The following is a 22,908-nucleotide window of genomic DNA, read 5'->3' as shown; positions in this document are numbered from 1 at the left end:
TTTTTATTCTTTGCACGGTCCTGCCCAAGTCAGAAACTTCCGACAATTATAGAAATCGTTGTCGAAACAGACGTGAAGAATCACGAGCGTGACGAGCTTATCTGGGAACCTACCACGACCAGAAACGCGAGCACAAAGAGCGACTTTAAAGCCGCGCGATTCCAAGAATCGAACCAGTGAAACCAAAACAAACGATACGATCAGCCTGGGTCGGCCAACGTGTCGACTTTACAAATGAAACTACAGATATTTGCAAGACTGCCACGCAAAAACTCGCCTAGTACTCTGTACTCTGTACTCGCCAAAAATACTAAGTATACAACTGGTCACCCGTGTCGATTAGGATCTTTCGTCCTACGACGTGATCGGGGGACCAGAGGAATAAAAATGGCATGCGACTCACTCAAATACCAGGACGACGATGTTGTTTAGTAGGAGTCAGCAGCAAAGTCATCGAAGAGGTTCTCTGGATCCATAAATACCGTTATAAGATCCTGTAAAAAGAAACTGGAAATGTAACACTCTACTTTTTAACTTATAGAGATTTTAGATTTAATGAAAAGATTTCTGCCAATTTAAAAAAATTGTACGAAGATATGTACTTACGTTTTTTCGCTCGTCAGCACAGCCAAATAGCCCTCTTCGATATTGCACTGACTCTAATACCGATAATAGGCAATTTGAATTGTCGAAAAAAATATTGTGCAAAATTTTGAAAGCTATTAAGTGACAGTGAAACAATACGAAAATCTACAGAGCCCCGATGGTCAGCAAAAAATTTATTAGCACGCAATAAAACACTGACTCTATTCCCGCGTTTCCCTAACCTCAAACGATAATCTAATTCGAAGCAGCTGTGCTTCCAAAAACAGAAAACTATTAGACGAAACAAACACTGACTCTATCGACCGCATTGCACGCGATCAGAAATACAACTGCAACAAGATCAGAATAAATGTTAAATATTTTCAACAAATATAAATTTCATTGCTAAGATATCATTCGTAAATGTAATTAGAAAGATCAGAAAATATCACGTTATAGGCGTTATTAAAATTCTAAGTATGAAATGATAGGTTAGTTTTTACCAATAATCCGCGTGAAATTCTGTCGATCGATATTTCCAGGCAAGATGGCGTCGATTGCAGGCCGGTAGCATTCCTTCCAATCGAATTGCAGCAACCGAAGTCTATGACAGGAATAAAACACAAATTACGATCAAATGCATTCAAATAAACATACCAATGTCTCAATTAAGCATGAACTAAACACGATGTATGTTCTACGAGATGTTAATTTGGTTTAGAAATGTGATAATTGATGTCGTTTAGATACGAAAGAAAACGCGGGAAACAGATTCGACATTTCTCGCGATTCCGACTGAATTACTGATAGACACGTCGTAATATTAAACGAAAGTACCAACAGAGAGTTGCAGAGAGTGCTAGTAACGATTAGAAACGTTTAGATGACGATAAGTAAAAAATACGAACCTCGTTAGACGCGAATATGTCGATGCTTCTGACTACGCCAATTTCCAAAAGACGAATGACGAACGCAAAGCATAGAGGTCGTTAACTGTGCGAAGTAATGGCGAGGGGTGGGGTGAAGCGATCACGTAGTCAGTCTCGATTCTTGTCTGTTTCCAAACGAGAGATTAAACCTTATTTCTCGAATCATGTTATTGTTAGATATGGACGGGGTCAATAGAAACGGTAGTTGTAAAATAAATACAGAAATATATCAGACGAACAATTAACGCAAAACACCTGTCTTTCGATACGTTCGATTGTGTCTTTTAAAGACGTAATATCGATCTATTATGCTATTCGTAGGTAACACGGTCGACCACTGTACCAGAATATTCTTTAAAGTAATTTTATTCTTACCGTTGCTAACATTCCTAACCTCGTGACAATGACCTAGCTCGCTCGTTATGTTCTGAATGCTCGGTCAACCTGTGTTTACGTCCACGACTGCCGGCGTTCGACTTAACCTTGCAGCCGGGCTAACGAATCAGTTGCCGCGTGACACGAGAAACTATTTATCACAACGTCTGTTACGTATGTACTTTGTTCGTGGTTCTGAACCGTGCGTTACCGAAAAAATATAACACGATGTCTATTCCATACTTCGTCTAAGCCTGTGCTACAGACTCGGTCCGAACTGCGTACAGTTTCGTACTTCTTACCATTGCTGTGTCAAGCCCACTGTTATCGACACAGAATCAAGAAAGATTTTTATGTAGATCTAGCGAGAATCGAAAGAAATAATTTTAGAAAATATGCTATCTACAGAAGGAACATTTCCTTCCCACTTTATGCGAGAAACTGATTGAAAGTTAATATTTACGCATTATATGTTTCTGTGGTTAGAATTAATATATTTCTATCGATCTAGTTTCTTATGTATCGCATAACAGATGCCAATGATCAGCTACTTTGTATTGTGACGTCACAAGAGTATATCGGTAATAAATAGTTGAGCAATTAATTCGTTCGTCCTGTAAAAATTGTTCTACTGGAATGGTAGATATATCCCTATTCTTAACCTATCGAGATCTTTATTTAACGTCAATACATTTTACAAGTTTAGATAGTGTCGTGAAAAAGAGTTAAATCAGTTTTCAAGCTAAATTACAATCTCTTACGACATATTTCGGATTTAATTGTTTAATTGTTATACAGATACATTAACCTCAATGCATTGGAATTTGTATTTTATTTCTGTTGCAGCCTCTAAGTACAAGTCAAGTTCAAGCCTGTTCCTGATTATCACTCGCAACTTCCCAATTATTAAATCGATCGATGCCCAACTCTGGACCGTTGCAGCTTTCGTTCCGTTGGAACACAAAAGAACGTAATTTGATTTCCTACCTTAACAAGCGCTATGATCGCTTTCCATAGGCTGTTGGTAATGTTGAGAATGACACGGAATTGATAATTGGGGCCCCAGAGAAATGGCCCGAAAAAATACCATTGCGTGCAACGTCTGCTCCCGTACATACGTGGATCGTGGATCGCTGGTCGACCACTCAGTGGATCGGATGCACCACGGTAGATGGAGTGCAGTGTACGATCGTAGAGGTCGGTTGAAAAATCGTCTCGCTATGGCCGCGGGCAGAGAAAGCTCCTGACAACCTCGGGAGCCTTTGGCTGATATCGTCGCCTCTTCTTCTTCTCCTCCTTTTCCTTTCACCGGGGCAGCATATGTCACGCCAGAGCAGCACGATTTCCAATGGGATCGCGATTCGTGCCTCGTGTTCCGATAACGATCGAAACGGTTTCACGCGCCCGACTTCAAAGATCATCTGGAAAATTAGCCACGTTCGCTTCGACGAAAGTGTCTTTGCTCCCGACGCGACGCCAGGGCTAGTTTACATCGAACGTTTGGTACGCGTCAGCCGTATGGAATTGTCTAGTATCGTTCGATCGTGCATCGATTTTTCAGAAATTTCTTACGAAATAATAATTATTTATTTTGAGTTAATTTTTGTTGCTATTTAGTATCTCTTGCGATTCAAGGGGCACGTAAATGCGAGTAAAATGTTCCTCCAGGAAGCGTGGCGCACGGAAGTGCGAAGTTTACTATTGGAGGCATTCTACGGGGAAACAAATATTAATATGCTAATACGATTACAGGAAGTCTTCCGTGAAAGTATTTGTAAATTTGTTTCTCACAGAGATTGTGGGAATGCTCGAACGAGTCTTCGAGGTTACCTTATTAATTACTACTGAGCGTGATTTATGAACCGTAGAACGTAGAATTTCTTCACGGATCTTTCCATTAATTACAAAATAAAGAACGTCTTGTTTTCCATCGACGAAATCGTTACTTCGATACGTGACGTCAGATTCGAATCGCCTCGATCGTTATTCGACTCCGGAAGATCTCGAAAGTCTTGGCGGATCATAAAAGTGTTGATTTCTCGTGAAGTCTTGATTGGTCTTGAAAGTCACGGCCGGGTCTTGAGGTCTCGACAAAATCTTGATTGAATTGTAAGTGTCTCGTTGGATCTTAATAAGCCTCGAACATTTTAATAAATGCATTTATGAAATTTAAGGGGCAAAAATAAATTGATTTTTTTTACTATACAGATTTTAAATCGCGTGACCATAGATTGATAATAATTTTGTGAGTGCAAGTTTCGATACTTTTGGGACTCACTGTACCGCGCTCAATGACGAAACGGAAATTAAATTACATTTTAGGGGTCGCATGGGGGGCAATCACGCGCGATTAATTGGCAAACATAATTTATCGAGCGCGATTTTATTGAATCAGCGTCAGATTCGATCATGGCGGCGCGTTTTCAGTCGTAAATACGTATCGGTTTTCGTCGTTGGCGCAAACGCGAAGAAATGATCGCCGACATTCCACGCGATCATTCCTTTAAATAGACTACGCTCGAAGGATAACGGACTTCGTTCCTTTCTTCGATTTTTCTTCCTTCCCGCTCGCGCGAACGATACTCCTCGCTCGTTGGGAGGGAAAAAAAAGAAATAAAAAGACTTCTTTTCTGTCGAAGGTCGCTCGCCGACGATGGTAATGGAGATAGCAAAGACACTTTTCTTTTTACGTTGAATAACTTCGACCAGCGCAGTCTCGTGAGCAGCACGAGAGTGATTATATAATTTAGAATCAACCAGCAATAGATTAGCACTATGTGACTCACATTTTCGCATCTATTAACATTCCTTTTTTTTCTATAACTTAAAATTATATACAGGGTGTTCGGCCACCCCTGGGAAAAATTTTAATAGGAGATTCTAGAGGCCAAAATAAGACGAAAATCAAGAGTATCAATTTGTTGATGGAGGCTTCGTTAAAAAGTTATTAACAATTAAATTCAAAAATTCCAAATCGTCCAGGAAAAATTATTTTCGGTTACGGGGGCCAATTACAATCATTTTTGATGAATAGACATATACCTGAAATCCTACCCACTTTCTAGAAAAAAATTCGAGAAGGTGTGAAATTTCTCGACGGAAAAAAAAAATTTCAAATCGTTCTAAAAAAATTATTTTCGGTTGCGGGGGTCAATTACAATCATTTTTGGTGAATAGACATATACCCGAAATCCTACCCACTTTCTAGAAAAAAATTCGAGAAGGTGTGAAATTTCTCGACGGAAAAAAAAAATTTCAAATCGTTCTAAAAAAATTATTTTCGGTTTCGGGGGTCAATTACAATCATTTTTGGTGAATAGACATATACCCGAAATCCTACCCACTTTCTAGAAAAAAATTCGAGAAGGTGTGAAATTTTTCGACGAAATTAAAATATTTCAAATCGTTCTAAAAAAAATACTGTTAGCTGTGGGGGTCAATTGCAATCATTTTTGGTGAATAGACATACCCCCGAAATCTTGCACATTTTCGAGAAAAAAATTCAGTATGGTCGGAACTTTAAACGTTAATAACTGTTTAACGAAGCCACCATCAACAAATTGGTATTCTTTATTTTCGTTTTATTTTGCCCTCTAGAATCCCCCATTAAAATTTTTTGAGGTAAATTTCGTAGACCCAAGTTTTAAATTTTAGGTTAGGAATTCAGGGAAAATTGAACATCACAAAATTTTGATTTGTTAAGCAGATAGATAGATAAATTTACAGATATATAAATGGGAATTTGTAATTATCTGTTTCTTCGTAATTTTATCCTCTATTTTACAATATTTAGAACAACTCGCTAACTAAAACTTTGATATGCAACTCATTATTTCATCCTCTCTCGTTTTCCGTAATAATGAAATTCCTCGTGCTTAGCCTCATTTTATCTATTCATTTATTCATTCATTTTTAAACGTTGAATGAATTTCTAGTAGCCATATGTCCTCGATTATTTCAACGGAGATTATTTTATATTGTATTTCCAATTAAATTAAATTTAAGCTCAGGTTGCAATTGAACCTTGCCCTTTCGCCTCGCTCTCCACGTATGCTTGAATTTCCATACTTTTCCTCGTTAGAGCAAAGTCGATAAACAAAATCGAGATGAAAAATTGCCATTGCATGCCAGTTATCTGATAAATCAGATAATTGCAAACGAACGGTTTGTAACTGCAAGTTACAGCTTCCTCCTGAGATCTATCGATCCCGCGGTGCCCGTAATTATCCCGATCGATCAACGGAGATCGAGAAGGAAGTGCACGTTTCTCCTTAACGTTTGGTTCATAGACGATATTCGCGTGATCGAAACCACCGACGAAGCTATTTCGCGATCCATGGATCCTCGATGCACCGTGAAAGTGATCGACGATAATCGACTGTATTGTGTACAATTATGTACACAATTAATCTTAAATGGTTTCAGAAATGGAAATTTTTTAAAAATATTCTTATGTTCTACAAATAATTCTACTAATTCACAGCTAAAAAAAAAGATCGTGGAACTCAAAAATTGACAAAATGGCGACGCTTTGAAGGGATGTAAATCTTCAGTGTGCTAATATTTATGATCACCAATGTATTGTAAGGTCACCCACAGAGTCATTATCGTTTTTCATTCATCCTTCAGCGTTCATTCACCATCGCCAGCGAGTGAGACGCGAGGAACGCGACTTTTGAGGCGACAGTAAGACAAACAGTCGTCGAGCCAATCTAATAACCATTCAGGCGGGTTTCGTAAAGGGTAAATTCCCTTTCGTTGGGCCCACAATGACTTTTCGCCGATTCATCGGCTGGCAACCTGTTGGCAGAACGGCCGAAAGATTCGCGGGAATCTTGGCATTTGCTTCGCGGCTCGATGAGACGAACGATGTCGCAATAACCGAGCTCGCAGACTTCCTATGGCGGCGTCCGTCGGTTGGTCCAAAATGCCAGAACCCCTTGCTCCCATCTGACATTTCGGGGCTCGAAGACTCTCGGAATTCCTGGCGAACGCGTCCCATTTGTGGACCACGGAGAAATCCAGGCGCTTTGCTCACCGAAAAATAAAAACCACCATCAAAGTACCCAAAAAAAAACATTACGAATAATTTTTAATTGGAGATAGAAAGGTATTTGACGCTTTAAATGGTCCCAATAGTCAATCAACGACTACTAAATTATCGTAAAGGCTGGAAAAGTATCGTTGCGTTGGATTCCACTCGACCAGAATGTTTGCTCTGTGGGAGTTTGGGAATTCCATTGTTGCCAACGATTTATAGATTTACAGGATTGAGATGACGACATCGATTTGGAATCGGAGGAATTGCGTCAATAGTTGAAAACTCTTTAATATAGAGACAAATAATATAAGAGAAAAAATAAAAATTATACGAGAGAAAATATTTTTATAAAAGTTAGTTGAATAACTGCTATGCAATACGTTGATAGACTCTTTAAAAATTGTTCCATAAATGTAAACACATATATTTACAATATAAATAAAGGCAAATCCTACGTAGATATGTTTCGTAATTATACAATCGTCGGTTATGTTTCAGTCGATCTAATTTTTTAAGAATTGTGCAGCACATTAGATTCCAAGATGGCCACCGTTGGCATCCGAGCTCGTTTCACTTTCGACGCAACGCTGAGCCTCAACCGGCGTTTCCGAATCGACGGAAAACCGTATTTTCTCCGTTACGTAAAAATTAGCGTTGCACGAATTGCTTCATCCCGTTTTTCCCACCGCTTCTTTCGATTCAGAAGAGAATCGATGAACCGAAAAATCGGACGTCATTGTGGCGCCATCTCGATCCGCGTTCTGCGGTTTTTCACGCTCCATCGTGCCAGGATTTTAGGCGGAGATGGACAGTTGGGAAATTTGGCTTTTCCACCCGTACGCGTTGCTAAGTTTCGTAATTGGGCCAGGAAGATAGAAAAAGAAAATCGCGGAGAAAAACTTTATGCAGTTTTCGTTGTTCTAGCGTTAAGGAACAAACGGAAGGATATTACTACACTCGAAATTAATTACTTCGTAATCTCATCGTGAATCAATCTTTATTATGAAACGCGTGTGGGTAAATCGACGCCTGTTTGTAATTTTTCGTTTTCCTACGAAGATTTCTCCGATACCGTAAGAGCTTACGGATTCAAGATGCAATGAAACTTTATTGTTGTTCGTTACAACATGCTATTATGTTTGAGATATCGAAAGAACAACGTTCATCGTGAGCAGAAAAAAAAAGATATGAAATATGATTTTATTGTCATAGTTTCGTATTATACTGTTTCACTACAGTCTATAAATTATACTTTGAAAAGTATAGTCCAACGAAGGGATTGAGCGAGAAACAATATTGACGTTCATCGTTTCAATTAGTTCGTACTTAAATGCGGTTGAACTTGAAGCACTTGTTCGTAGATTAATCTCGCGGACCCCGGAAATCGAACCTGCCATTATGAATCATGCGACGACCCTACGCTTCACGTACGCGTTTCACAAATTTCATGGCCAGACATATAGAAAGTTAATGCTTCGAGTATAATTAAACATCGAACTACTGGACGTGCAAAATGTCACACGAAGAGGGGGTTTGAAAATATTTTAAAATTCCCGGGTAATTTTACGGGAGCATGTTATTATTTCTACGGAATGATATAAAGTATTAATGGAGAATACGAGAAATACCGAGTAAAGTCAAGAATAATATTATAATAAAAATGAAAAGATCAAGGATAAATAATAAAGACAGTCATTATGTACTTTACCTGCTGACAAGTAACTATACCTCTCCGCAGGTATAAATGGATGCTTGTCTCTGCTTCCGCGTGTTAGTTTTTCTTTATTGCATACTTCGTTTCACATTGTACACGAATCTCGTTCAACGATGACACGTTATTATTATTTTCTACCACTCTCTCCGACTCTAAAAGATCTACTAACCTTAACCTTCGCATTCACGTTCTCACGAAAGTTCAAATTTAAACAAAGAATATTATTATTACTTAAAACGTTCGTTATAATCGTAGCGTGTAACTTGTTCGATACTTTCGACCAAAATTTTCCTTTTCCCGAGTTTTGAAGATGACAGAATCGTTGGATTGGCTTAACCATAACCTGTACACGTCTACACGTGTAGGAGACAAAGCGTAGTTACGAAACCTAACCACATTCTTTTTATCGAACGTATGTAAAACGTTCGATAAAAGATTTTTCACATATGTGGAAGTACGAATGTATGTACATATGCTATGGTGTTTACTTACAAGTATGTGACAATATAAAAAGATTGAGGTTACGTTTCGCGACACCCTCTTGCACATTTACGTATTTTGGTAATATTCTGCTTTCGCGTATACTTCACGCACATAACCACTTCCACGTATACGTAACAGTAACTTTTACCATTAACAACACAAATTATTAACAAGCGTTACATTAAACTCAACAATGTCTTCTACAGTACCAACGAGGCATCGATTGCCTCAGTTTTCGACTTTTTCTTATTTATTGAAAATCATCGTCCGGCGCAAGCACGTTTTCTTTGCACGTACACTCCACCCACACATTTCACACATTTCATGGTCAGACATGAAAGTCCTTAATACGCTAAAGCATGATCGAGCACCATCTACAGGACGAACAAAATATCACGCTACCAAATTCCTTTCCAAGACTCCGATCAACCCTCGATAAATAATAGCGTGTTACCAACAAAAATTATAATAACTAACGAAGAAAATAAAATTATATTTCATATTGGGACCATAAATTTCGTTTATTCGGATAATTGATGGGTCGAGCGTAAAGAATAAATACGGTACACGGTTTTATCCATACAAGTTTATTAAACGACGAATATTCTGGAATCTCGTCTTTGTATATAACGAGACCCTTCGAGCGATCTCTACGCCATTGCATCCCGCCGGCTTGGATCACCGTAGACCCATGCACAGACGGCGCAGCGTTCAAAGACACGAGGAGGGGGGTGGGACCGTCGCGGGCCGCATGTGGTGGTGGTAATATAAAGCCCGACGAGTGGCGGGTCTCAGTCAGTCCGTGAGCGGTACCTACACCTTCAAAGTCCGCGTCCTTGAAGATAAACCTGTCCCCCGAGCGAAGTCAGAGGAGCCCCGTGAACAGGCGCCCGCGAGCGCCCGATCAGTCGATCGTCGCCTGCCTACCGGAAGTGGTGTCACGAGGATTCGTGATCTCGTTGGTTAGACCCACCCCCTCCGCTACGAATCCCATTTCGCTACCTTCGACACGAGGAGTGACCCGAGGAGAAACCGTGGATACGACGGTGATCACGTGAAACGACCAACGGAACGTCCATCAGGGAACAGGAAGCCCCTTCCGTCAGAGGAGGATGAGGTCCTCGCTGGTGCTGCCGTTGCTGGCAGCGATCGCTTTCGTCGGTGAGTAACGCGATCTCTGACCTGGGTAATCGATTAACGGAACACCGGGGACTTTGATTTACGCGGCGTATATTTCGAGGGGGTGGAATTGGTGGGAACTCGGGGGGGTTGGACGGGCCCAGAGAGCGATCCTGGAGTGAAATATGGCAGCGACGGGAACATGGAGTCGTTTCGCGAATTGGTGCGGGAATTTTCAATATGGGACCGGTTTTCGACCCGACAGTCGCCAAGCAGAGGATCGTATAGTATTGATTTAAAAAGATGCCACTTCCTCGATGGAGATTTTGCATTCGCGGGTGATCGTCGATCGGGATTCCTTCGCGTTGAGAATCGCGAAGTCTCTCAATGGGTTTCCAAACGATCGTAGCCGCGATTGGTTGAATGTACTCCTCGATTATCCAATGAGCACTCGGTCACGGCTACGGGTGTAAAAACTGTCGTCGAATCGGGGGGGGATTTCCGAATTGCGGGTGCACGTGAGCCCCGAAAATGGCGTGAGGCCCAAAACCGGCCCAGAAGCTTTCCACGGGACGCCGCGACCACGGAGAAAATACGATTCTGGCGGTCGCCAGAGACGACAGGTTGCATAAGAGATTAGAGCGTGAAAGCCTCTGGGCCTGGTTGGTCCCGGATGGGTGACGTCACTGCCGTGCCCTGAAAAACAACGGGGTGGGGGGAGCACAACTTTCCCCGTTTGTCGTGGCGCCGCGCCGGACCCGACAGGACCGAGAAACTGTAGAAATTGTCCAACCGGAGTCGCTGTCCCCTCTGAACGGGCCCTCAATTTTGAAAACGCATATACAGAAGTTCGATTTTCAATTTCTCGTTCTCTATTGAATCGATTTCGACGCGGAAATTGTTCTCGTCCGTCCGCTCGCGTGCGCAGTTTCCGTGGATCTCAAGTTTTGAAACTGCCTGTAGAATGATTTTTTTCGTGGGAATTCCGAGACTCGAAAATCGCCTTTGGCGTGTTTCCAAGTTTCCAATATCTTATTCTAATGGTAGAAATTACTCTCTTTGAATCGATATTTCCGCGGGCCCTAGATTTGAAACTACCTGTAGAATGAACCTGAGCTCTATTTTTAATATTGCTAACCTTTCAGTGTCTCGTTTATGACTTTAGTTTATTGTACCGTGGATCAGTCTTGACATTCACTACAGCACTTTTCATAAAACGGAAGTGTTAAATATATTATTAAAAGTATCATGAAGATTTCAGTTTTGCATTCGCCAGCTTTAAAGCACGTTATTTTACGAGTGCCAACGGTTGAGTTTATTGTAAAAATTGTACAATTTGAAATGTATTGTTATGAAAAAATATCCATATTTTCTAGTTTTAATTTTTTTAAATTCATGGCTCAATGATAGAACCAGATCCTAAAATAAATTCGTGTGATCCACTTTTGAAACTATTTGTAGAGCCGCCAGATTTCAAGACAGATTCGAAGTTTGATTCTACGGATTCTGAATCGTTCGGAACTTGTTCTCTCGTAAGATTTCAAGTGCTTATTACAAAAGTTGACCCAGACCTTCGATTTTGAAGTCACTCGTAGAATGCTCGGAGCGTGTCTGAAGATTAAAGTTAGTCGTTGTCGAAACTTGTTGACTGTTCGGTTCGCAAGTTAATATTCCACTTCTAGAGATCCTCCAGGAATTTCACTTTCGTCCGCGTTGCAGTAGTCTGTTTTCTCCCAGTTCTTTCTACACGAATTTTTTAATTTGATACTTTTTCTATGTAAAAGGTTCACTCCTTTTTTGGCTGATATATACTTACTATACAGTCTATCTTTTCTCTGAAGAAACAAATCCTAAACGAATCCTAAAAGTATTTCAAATATTTGTCTGTTTATCATTGTTTTTTCAAAGATTCTTTCGACGAATAATTTTGAAATTTTCACTCTACAACTTCCCACTCTGCACAACCAATCGACCTTCTCCGCGGAACTCCTTCGACAGAATCAAACTTTCTCCTCAAACGACGATCGTTCGAGGAATAACTCAACCAGGTGTCTTCTTCGCAAACACGTTTGACGAGGATTGTTATACAAGTAATCAAACGCATATTCCACGATCGAAACGTCCTACTAAACTTTTAATAATTTTCATTGATAAATCAAAGGTTACAGAAAAAATTAGGTGATTCGTAAAAGCATCTCTTTGTGAACGTCAAAAATAAAATGAACTATTGTACATGTGTATTATCTGCGGGTGTTAAAAACTGTTATATGTTAGGATTATAACGATTTTCAAATTGAACGTGACTGGAATTGTCTGAAATCTCAATACCATCGAACAGTATAAACAATTTGTACGCTCACCTGAATACAAAAAGAAATTTTAATTTCTATCGTTTAGGGTTGCAAGTAGAAATTGTTTTCGTCGATCATTTGCAACGCGTCGCCAAATAAAACAATGTCAATCGAAAGGCACGAAACAGCTTTCTCCAGTTCGCTGCTTTGATATATAAAATTAACGCGGGCGTCAAACTGCAAAAAGAAGAAAGGGACACGTGCTTCTGCGCGCGTAAAAATACGCTGTCCGCCATCGCTTTCACGACGAGAGCGTTCCCATCGATCGGTAAACGAATTTATCGAAACAATGATTCCAATTATTATGCAAATTATTATGCAACTGGCGCATCGAACGTTCAACAATGTTTCCTTCGATCGACGATAAGCTCGACGCGTTTATTTAAATTTTATCTTTCGATTCGTCGATATCTCCAATATTTCTCGATATAGATCGAAAACATTTTTACAAACTGTAACGCTAACGACTAAATATATTACGAAGCGATTAATACCCGTTTTTTTCGTTCCATGACTGAGAACTTTGAGCAAGATATATATTATTTAATGATCAGTTGCGTAAGCAAGATTCATACAGGCCAAATCCTAATACGACTGTTACGTAAATAATAAGATCGGTTTTCACTTCCGCCTCGAATACACGTACAGACAAAATATAGATTAATTTAACCGCGAAAAAATTTAATTGGTACCGAGGGCTTTCCTCATTACGGAATAATGTAACACCAAATAGAATGGATTATTATTTAGATCCGCTATCTACGAACCTTGTTTGGCAATTCTATCGATCGATGAATAAATAACTGCCAGCTAAAGTTCTATCGACGCTAATCTCCCGCTTTGCATAATCTTGCAACCGATATCCGCGCGATTACGCAGTCTCGTAATTTCACTAAAATCCAAACGACGTTAAACTAATGCTTAAAAGAATCAAACATACAAATTTTTATTCGAAATAAATCTTGTAAAATAACATTACAGAAAATTAATAACACAAGTCCAGTAAAATCCTCCAGTTTGTTTGGGCCTAAAATTCAACATGGCGTCTTCAACATCGTATCGAATCTTCTCTTCCACCTCGCTTTGAAATTCTCTATTTATTCCTATGATTTAGAATTACTCCAACTGAAAATTAACCACGTAAATCGAGGATTTGGTACACACATTTTCCCAAAAAATATTTAATAAACATACTCTCACAGCTTCACGACTACCGCACATAACGAGGACTTAAAATCCTCCATTTTGTTTGGGCCTAAAATTCAACATGGCGTCTTCAACATCGTATCGAATCTTCTCTTCCACCTCGCTTTGAAATTCTCTATTTATTCCTATGATTTAGAATTACTCCAACTGAAAATTAACCACGTAAATCGAGGATTTGGTACACACATTTTCCCAAAAAATATTTAATAAACATACTGTCACAGCTTCACGACTACCGCACATAACGAGGACTTAAAATCCTCCATTTTGTTTGGGCCTAAAATTCGACATGGTGTCTTCAATATCGTATCGAACCTCCTCTTTCACCTCACTTTGAAAATTCATTATTCGTATCGACGTTGCGGACGGAAAGTTTTCGTGTAAAGACAGCGATGGACGGTCGCTCTAATTTTAGAGGGTCTCGAGCGCGTGAAGCGACAGGATGACACGAGCAAGAAGGAGGAGAGCTTCGAGAGCGAGATCTGCAAAGACAAGGATGCCGGGGAGTGGTTCAGACTGGTGGCTGGAGAGGGTGACAATTGTCGCGACGTGATCCAGTGCACCAGTTCCGGCCTCCAAGCTATCAGGTGTCCCGCTGGATTGTACTTCGACATCGACAAACAGACGTGCGACTGGAAGGACTCCGTGAACAACTGCAAGCTGAAGAACAAAGAGAGGAAAGCCAAGCCTCTGTTGTACACCGAGGAACCGCTCTGCCAGGATGGTTTCCTCGCTTGTGGCGATGGGTCCTGTATCGAGAGGGGACTATTCTGCAACGGTGAAAAGGACTGTGCGGACGGATCCGACGAAAATATTTGCGGTACGTACCAGCACCTGATTTTTGGGACGATGAAATCGGTATTTCGAAATTTGCGAGATAAACTGAACCGTAAAATCAGATCTAAGCGAAAGAAGTTGTGTGTGACGACAATCCCTAGGAACTAGAAACTTTTATTTTTATAGTTTTTAGTATTATCGCTGAATTCCTGAGATCCTCCCGATGAAAATGAGTCCAAACACGGCCACGTTTGGGCAACTTTTGATTATAGGCGCTCAAAATGATTTCAAAATGGCTGGAATTTTGTAAAAATAAAAATTATCGGAAGTAGGTCGTGTTTGGACTCATTTTCATCGGGAAATCCTCGCCAGTCCAGGGGTAATGCTTTCGTATGAGAAGAATATTCGACAAGAAGTCGAAGGAACAATCTCGAAAAAATTCCAGATATGGACAACGACCCCAACAGAGCGCCACCCTGCGATCCCGTCGTCTGCGTTCTTCCCGATTGCTTCTGTTCCGAGGACGGTACCACGATCCCTGGCGATCTGCCCTCCAAAGACGTGCCGCAGATGATCACGATCACCTTCGACGACGCCATCAACAACAATAACATTGGCTTGTACAAAGAGATCTTCAACGGAAAGCGCAAGAACCCGAACGGTTGCGACATAAAGGCCACCTTCTTCGTCTCCCACAAGTACACCAACTACTCAGCCGTCCAGGAAATGCACAGGAAGGGTCACGAGATCGCTGTCCACTCCATCTCGTAAGGACACGTCCCTAAAATTCTTCGAAGGAAAAAATTAGAAATAGTCTTTTTCAATCTTGCGTCTGTCTCAAGGTCAATCACTATTGTTAGTGGGCATCTTCAATGATAGAGCCCACCCTGAGAACTACGTTAAATTTTCATTTTACTTGGAGTTAACATCAAATTCTTCGAAGTCAAGTATTCCCTTCTCCGCGGGTCCCCCAAAGTTAGCTTCTGTTTCAAGGCACAACGACGACGAACGCTTCTGGTCCGACGCCACCGTCGACGACTGGGCCAAGGAGATGGCCGGAATGAGGATCATCGCCGAGAAGTATGCCAACCTGACCGACAACAGCGTGGTAGGCGTGAGGGCTCCGTACCTCCGAGTCGGTGGAAACAATCAGTTCACCATGATGGAGGAACAAGCATTCCTCTACGACTCCACCATCACTGCCGCCTTGAACAATCCACCCCTCTGGCCTTACACCATGTACTTCAGAATGCCACACCGTTGCCACGGAAACCTTCAACACTGCCCCACAAGGTAAGAATCTCGTGGATCTCCAATGATAAATCGATTTGTAGCTCATGAAGCTTTAGCTCATTAGCTTGTCAGTATGAAGAAGAGATTCAGGAAGATTGGAACGAGTCATCAACTTTACTTGGTACTTTGTACTTTGATCATTAAACGCATTGTTAACTTCCTATTATGTTCGCAACAACAGTATTATAAGATACTCAACACATCCTCACTGTGAACACTCTTGCCCTATCAGCCCACGATGAAGTAGGTTCTTCTGCAAAACTCTTTGAGACGATTCACTTTACTTGATACTTTTCACAATGTATAATCCCTGCCAAACAATTCATCGATAGGTCAACATAATCCTAACCCACACAGCGAAGGAGTAGGTTCCTGGTTCCCCCAAAAACCGAGTTCACGAATCTGTTCCCCAGGTCCCACGCGGTCTGGGAGATGGTGATGAACGAGCTGGACCGTCGCGAGGATCCTCAGAACGACGAGTACCTCCCCGGTTGCGCCATGGTGGACTCTTGCAGCAACATCCTGACCGGCGATCAGTTCTACAACTTCCTGAACCACAACTTCGACCGCCATTACGAGCAGAACCGCGCCCCGCTGGGTCTCTACTTCCACGCCGCCTGGCTGAAGAACAACCCGGAGTTCCTGGACGCTTTTCTCTACTGGATCGACGAGATCCTGTCGAACCACAACGACGTCTACTTCGTGACGATGACCCAGGTGATCCAGTGGATCCAGAACCCGCGTACGGTGACCGAGTCGAAGAACTTCGAGCCGTGGAGGGAGAAGTGCGTGGTGGATGGGAACCCGGCCTGTTGGGTGCCACACACTTGCAAGTTGACATCGAAGGAGGTGCCAGGGGAGACCATAAACCTGCAGACCTGCGTCCGTTGCCCCAACAATTACCCATGGGTGAACGATCCGACCGGCGACGGCTTCTTCTAAGCCATCCGCTCTCGCGTTCCTCCATCTCGTCTAAGTCAAACCCTCTGACACTTCTCTTGCCTGTCGTTTTGGGCGTTTACCTTTCATCATCCTCGAATTATTTCTCCCTATTCTCTCGCCCCCCCTGCCATTGGCCAATCGCTCTTCACGAGTTTCACGGTGGACGTCGGCCATGTTTTCGCGATGGATCGAGGACGACATCGATGGAATATCATTCCACTCCTACGATTTGCTACCCGAACGAAAACCGTCCGTCACGTCACCAACGATCTGTGATAAGTATCGAACGCCCCGAGATACAGCGACCAGGACGACGAACTTGACGATGACGAGACTTCATTTCCAGTCAGCGATGGTCCAACAGTTTCTCCCTTGACAACCAACCCCCCTCCCCCCACCCCCAACCCCCTTCATCGAAACCCGACGGAGAGAAATGGCGGGTCCGCGAAAACGGGTCCGCGAGGATTGCCTCGATTGTGTAATATAAACGCGTGTCCCAGAACCCGTCCCCAAAATATTCCTGCTCCTCGAAAGGACACGACGTATTTGGCTGGAACGCCAAGCTTGGTGTCCTGTTCCCCCAGGAAAAATCGATGATCCCTCAGCGACCGCCAAAACTCCCTCTTTAAGGGCGGACACCCTTATTTTTCTAAGGGTAGCCAAACTTATATAAATATATATAAATATATATATATATAAATATTAATAATTATGTATGTACATTATTAAAGATAAGTGATACTATCAATTGCCGAAAGGAAACTTTAATAAAAGAGAAACTTGCGAAATACACAGTCTCGTTTACTTCCTCGAATCCTAGCGAGCGCTCAAAGTCGAGTTAGGTTAGGTCTTAGCGTCCATTGCTCGACTTGGAAACACTTTCCTCGTCAAGGTCAACGATCTCTGACCATTCTAAATCCAACATAAAAGCAGTTAGAAAACGTTGCGTCGATGTTTTCAGGGCCCCCGTGGGCAAGAATTTAAGGTGCCTGAAGTGCATTTTTTTTAGACTCTCTTGGAGAATTTTTTGCAAATAAACCACAACACTTTTCGCGATGAAATTTACAAGGTTTATTCGTACGCGTTTCGGTGATATCTCGGAAATTTTTGGGCCCAAGAAAGTCAAAATTGCCGGCACTGCAGACTCTCAAACACAGTCGCCCCCAACTTTTGTTTCGGTCATTTTGCTTGTCTGAAATCGAACATTTAAGGCATTTGAACTAGATAATTAACCTCTGACGAAATTAGAGCATCCAATATAATCGTCTCCAATTTTTCTCCGCGTAGTTCGACGCGCGGATTTATCGATCTCGCGAAAGAATGTCACCTTTCGTGTTCGTTAATTCTCCCGCTCGGATCGCGTAAATCATGAGACGCGTCGTGTTATTAATTCCAGTCATTCGTTAGAACGGGAATTACATTTCAAGCTGACGCGTGAATGCAATCGACTCGTGGCGCAACGAAAACGTCGAATAGTTAGGGTACAGGTGTTAAGATCGCTTGACTAATTGACTCCAATTTTCCCAGATCTCATCACTCGGCTAGGTTTCTCAACATAGCCAGGGGACGCCATTTTTTACACTCGTCTCGCCTCATTCTGATGATGATAAATGCAGCCGCGAAGCGTCTCTGGTACGCTGGATCTGGGATCACGGTTGAAACTGATGCACGAAACCAATTAACTCCTGACATAATTGAAGCATCGGATACTCTGGATGCATGGATTATTAAAATCACTTTGCTAATTGGTTCGAATTCTACCCAACCTCGTCCGACAAATTCCCAATTTAAGCTAGGAGAAAACTTCACCATTATGTTTCTGTTCTCAAACGTGGATTATAAATTAAAATTGTTGACGAGTTGCCAAAAAATCATGTCAACTCGATTTATTTCTGTGATAAAGTGGTTCAATCCCAGGAACGTGTGATTTAAAAAAAAAAAAAGGTGAACATCTTTACTGGTTTGCAAGGAAATGGTTTGTAACAGTTTGTGTTTCGGATTCGCCGTTATTGAGACGGTTAGACCAGTAAACTGCCGTCTCGACGGTTACCGGTGTTTACAAATGTTTTGCTCCCGGTTTCGAATCGGACCGAACCGAAACGCTTCGATACTGAGCTCAGTTGTCGTATCGCCGCCGACCGGACCACTCAAAATAAACTGTGATTTCTATTCCGCTAGTGATATCGGTCCCATACTTTTGTACCTCGTCTTTCCTCCTCGTACGCCAGTGGTCCACGGCTCTGACTCCGAAACCATCATCCATCCGCAAGAGATATCGACTCGGAAACAGTTCCATCGAATCTCGCACAGTTTGCATTCGACGTTTCTTGCGCAACGTTAATGCAGACAGTGTAAAACCCGGAGAAAACATTCTTTTCCTACAATAATTTTACACCGAGGGAAACGAAGTATTCAAACCGAGAGACTCGAAGGATAAACAACGTTGCACGAAAAGGATAGCGTCTGTAAAAGATTCTGACAGTGAAATATTACCGATTTCTGAAACGCAGAGTACACGACGAACAGACATTACGACGTGCAAAGCCTTGTAATAAATGTTCCTCGATATGAATTTGACACCAATGGAATCCAGACGCACTCGGGGACAGGTTCCACGGAGGAAAACAGCATTTTCAGGAAGACTGATCGACGATCTAACCTCGTAAAATAAGAGGTTTCATCTGGGGAAAGCCAAACAGTGGTTGTCGATTGTTCATCTTGAAAGAATGATCCTATAAATCATCGATAGAGTTCTTCCAAGATGTCAAAATAGGGATTGTCGTCTTTAATGAGCATGTTAATGCGCGAGCTTTAATTTTCGAAGATCTTTTTTCGCGAATAATATTTTAATTTATTAAAACAGTTGTATAAAAAAGAAAGGCGTGGTTTTTTAAACTGGTATGAAGTCCAGTTTTTTATACAGTTTTTTAACAGGGGATTCTAGAAGCCATAATAAGACGAAAATCAATAATACTAATTTGTTGATGAAGGCTTCGTTAAAAAGATATTAACGTTTAAAGTTCAGACCGTACTGAATTTTTTTCTCGAAAGTGCGTAGGATTTCGGGGGTATATCTATTCACCAAAAATGATTGTAATCGACCCCTACAGCCAAAAATATTTTTTTTAGAACGATTTGAAAATTTTTTTTTCGTCGAAAAATTTAGACACCCTGTCGATTTTTCTTAAAAATTCCTTTTTCATTTTTAGTATTTTTGTTTGACGCCCTTCAGAAATGTTGTCTAATACTTTTTTGTAGGTACCCATGAGCTCTGCTTCAGAAACAAGTTTCATTGAAATATATTCACTATTATAGGAGTTATGGCTGTTTGAAAATTGGACCATTTTTATGGGGTTTTCCTAATATTACGATGTCAAGGAACAACTTTTCGAATATTTGTATAATTGCTACATATTCTACACTAAAATACGCGGCGTTTGGCTTTTCGAACATTAAAATCGTCCAATCCGTTCAGAAGTTATGACGTTTTAAAGATTCGCATGAAAATTCGGGCAGACATTCCTGGCCAGAAATTAGATTTTCGGTAAGGAATTTTTTTCTCGAAAGTGCGTAGGATTTCGGGGGTATATGTAATGACCAAAAATGATTGTAATTGACCCTCGCAATCGAAAATATTTTTTTTAGAACGATTTGAAAATTTTTTAATTTTGTTGAAAAATTCACGCCTTCTCGAATTTTTTTCTCCAAACTGGGTAGGATTTCGGGGGTATGTGTAATGACCAAAAATGATTGTAATTGATCCCCGCAACTGAAAATAATTTTTCCAGGACGATTTGAAATTTTTGAATTTAATTGTTAATAATTTTTTAACGAAGCCTCCATCAACAAATTGGTATTCTTGATTTTCGTCTTATTTTGGCCTCTAGAATCCCCCATTAAAATTTTTCCAGGGGTGGCTGAACACCCTGTATAATGAGATATTTAAGGGTTTGAATTAAGGGTAATAATTGTCAGCAATTGTAACACGTTGGATATACTGGTTCGAATCTATTTCCAAAAACAGGTTTTTAATACATTTTCCCGTAAGCAAAGATACCCTTTTAATAGTAACCATATATTTTTAGACATCACATTGTGATTACTGTAATAGAAAAATAGATACTACGTCTATACTGTATCAAAATGAAAGGTAGAGCCACAAAGAGAGGCAGGGACTTTCAAACACCAGATATGAGAAAAGACTGTATAAGGTTACTGTAAATATATTGTTAATAAATCGTTGTTGAAAAAAAAGGTTCGAGTCTGGTCATCGAGTGCAGTTTGGGATGAGTTATTACCGCTCCGGAGAAAAAAGTCATATCGTTGAATTTCTTCACTGTTTAATATTATTACACTTCCCTATCAGTTTTCTAATTGATCATTACTAGCCTATCATATCGAAAGAACTATTTCGTGAATATAAATGACACCAGATATAATAAATGAAATTTGAAAATTAAACAGGAATCTTCTCTCAATTTACAGCGAATCGCCGTATATTGTAGTCCACGAATAGGAGCGCGAGTGAACTGGTATATGTAAAAGGGTGCATTCGATTGGTGCCACTGGAATGAAGATCGAGCTCGATCTCCGTGGATCGTGAAAGCAAAACGGCACTTAATGTCACGGTAGCCAGGGGAACGCGGATCGTCGAGGAACAGGATGAAATTGCAATCGGTAAGTCATCGATCGACGGGTCGAGCGGCGTTTTGCATACCGGGTGCCGTTATTTTCCGCGTGGCCTAGAGAGAGAAAGAAAGGACGCCCGATGGAAAAACCATGGGCAACCGCGTGAAATACCAACAGGCCGACGCCGAGCGGCTCGCGGCGACGATTGCATTCCGACGCAGCCTTTCTTTCGTCGCCGTTTATGCATCGTTTCCATTCCGCGACGATCCCAGTCCACCGGTGCCTGGCGGCGACCGCGGGAACCCCGTCTCCCTGGAAAACGAACGCGAAAGTGCAACGCGTTTTCGGTGAAAAGGAAACCTCGAAAATCGTTTCGATTTCCCCGCGAATCAACTTTCGATCGAACGTCCCCGTTTCAGACAAGAACGTTGCATAAAATAATGGACGGCTTGGACAGAGGACAAGTCTCCACGAGGAATTCGTATAATTCTCGGTTGCATCGGTTGGCCGTGGTTCAAAATGCAAAGTGCCTCGATTGGCCCCGCTAAAAACGCGCGGGGAGAACTTTACGAGGTCGTTATAACAGTTCAACCGTATTAAATCGAATATGTGTAAAATCCATTTCACGTCGCCGGGTCACTAAATCTGAGAATATCGTCTCTTAATACAGAGTTCGCGTTCCTTCGTCGACAGCTGCAAACTGTGGCAACTGTACGCTGCGAGAAAAAAGATTCGTCGATTGTTCCCAGCGCGTCGCGGGATGACTCGCGCGCCCACGCATTGCGGAGGCAATCAGTAAATGTTGCGAATAAATTCTGGTATCTCGGTCGCGTATATTCTTGGGAAACGGGCTCGTTACGATGACCGTATTTTATACCGACTCCATTATTCCTCGACGCGATAATCGTCGAACCTCCAAAGTATCTTGTAAAAATCTCAATTACAATGTTCTCTCCCTCGATGATTGTTTGGTTCGCGCCAAGGTGATCGAGAAATTGATTTAAAAAGATTTGGAACGTAAAAATCACCACGCGATGGGACACTGAGATTTTATTTATACAGCGATTGTATCTTCGCGATTCCGCTGATGGAATCGTTTCCTCCTCCGATTAAATATTCTCTCGAGGAATGCGTGCGGATCGGGACGATTAACACGGACAATACCGTGTTCAGAACAACCAGCTGCCGGCCTGAAAATCTCGCGTAAGCGAAAGTAGAGAAAGCTGCGTACCTCGGCGCCGTGGCAAGGCCGTCCCTGGCTGAGACTCCTTCGACAGGATCTCGTATAGTTCGAAACGCTTTTACATTTTTATTTTTTTTTTTGTTCTTATTCGTCGTAGAAATTATCGGTGAATTTATAATAATTATAATTGGAAAAACTTGGAGGACCTTTTCATTTTATTATTTTCACCATTCGCTGATTCTTACTCTTCTTTTATAATATTCTGAACAAAATTTAGAATT

At 41.4% G+C, this 22,908-nt stretch overlaps 1 protein-coding gene across 1 annotated transcript; it reads left to right on the top strand.

Annotated features, from left to right (window-relative positions):
- The first annotated feature begins 9,939 nt into the window (after positions 1 to 9,939).
- Serp (chitin deacetylase-like protein serp) lies at positions 9,940 to 17,595 on the top strand. Its single transcript, XM_076777162.1, has 5 exons — positions 9,940 to 10,288; positions 14,219 to 14,623; positions 15,026 to 15,347; positions 15,574 to 15,873; positions 16,287 to 17,595. The coding sequence occupies exons 1-5, from the start codon at positions 10,240 to 10,242 to the stop codon at positions 16,813 to 16,815; spliced, it is 1,605 nt and encodes a 534-aa protein (XP_076633277.1). The 5' UTR covers positions 9,940 to 10,239; the 3' UTR covers positions 16,816 to 17,595.
- The last annotated feature ends 5,313 nt before the right edge of the window (positions 17,596 to 22,908 follow it).

Source organism: Colletes latitarsis, chromosome 11 (assembly GCF_051014445.1).
Source record: "Colletes latitarsis isolate SP2378_abdomen chromosome 11, iyColLati1, whole genome shotgun sequence".
In the NCBI taxonomy this organism is placed as follows: domain Eukaryota; kingdom Metazoa; phylum Arthropoda; class Insecta; order Hymenoptera; family Colletidae; genus Colletes; species Colletes latitarsis.
This window is presented reverse-complemented; position numbering and strand designations above follow the sequence as displayed.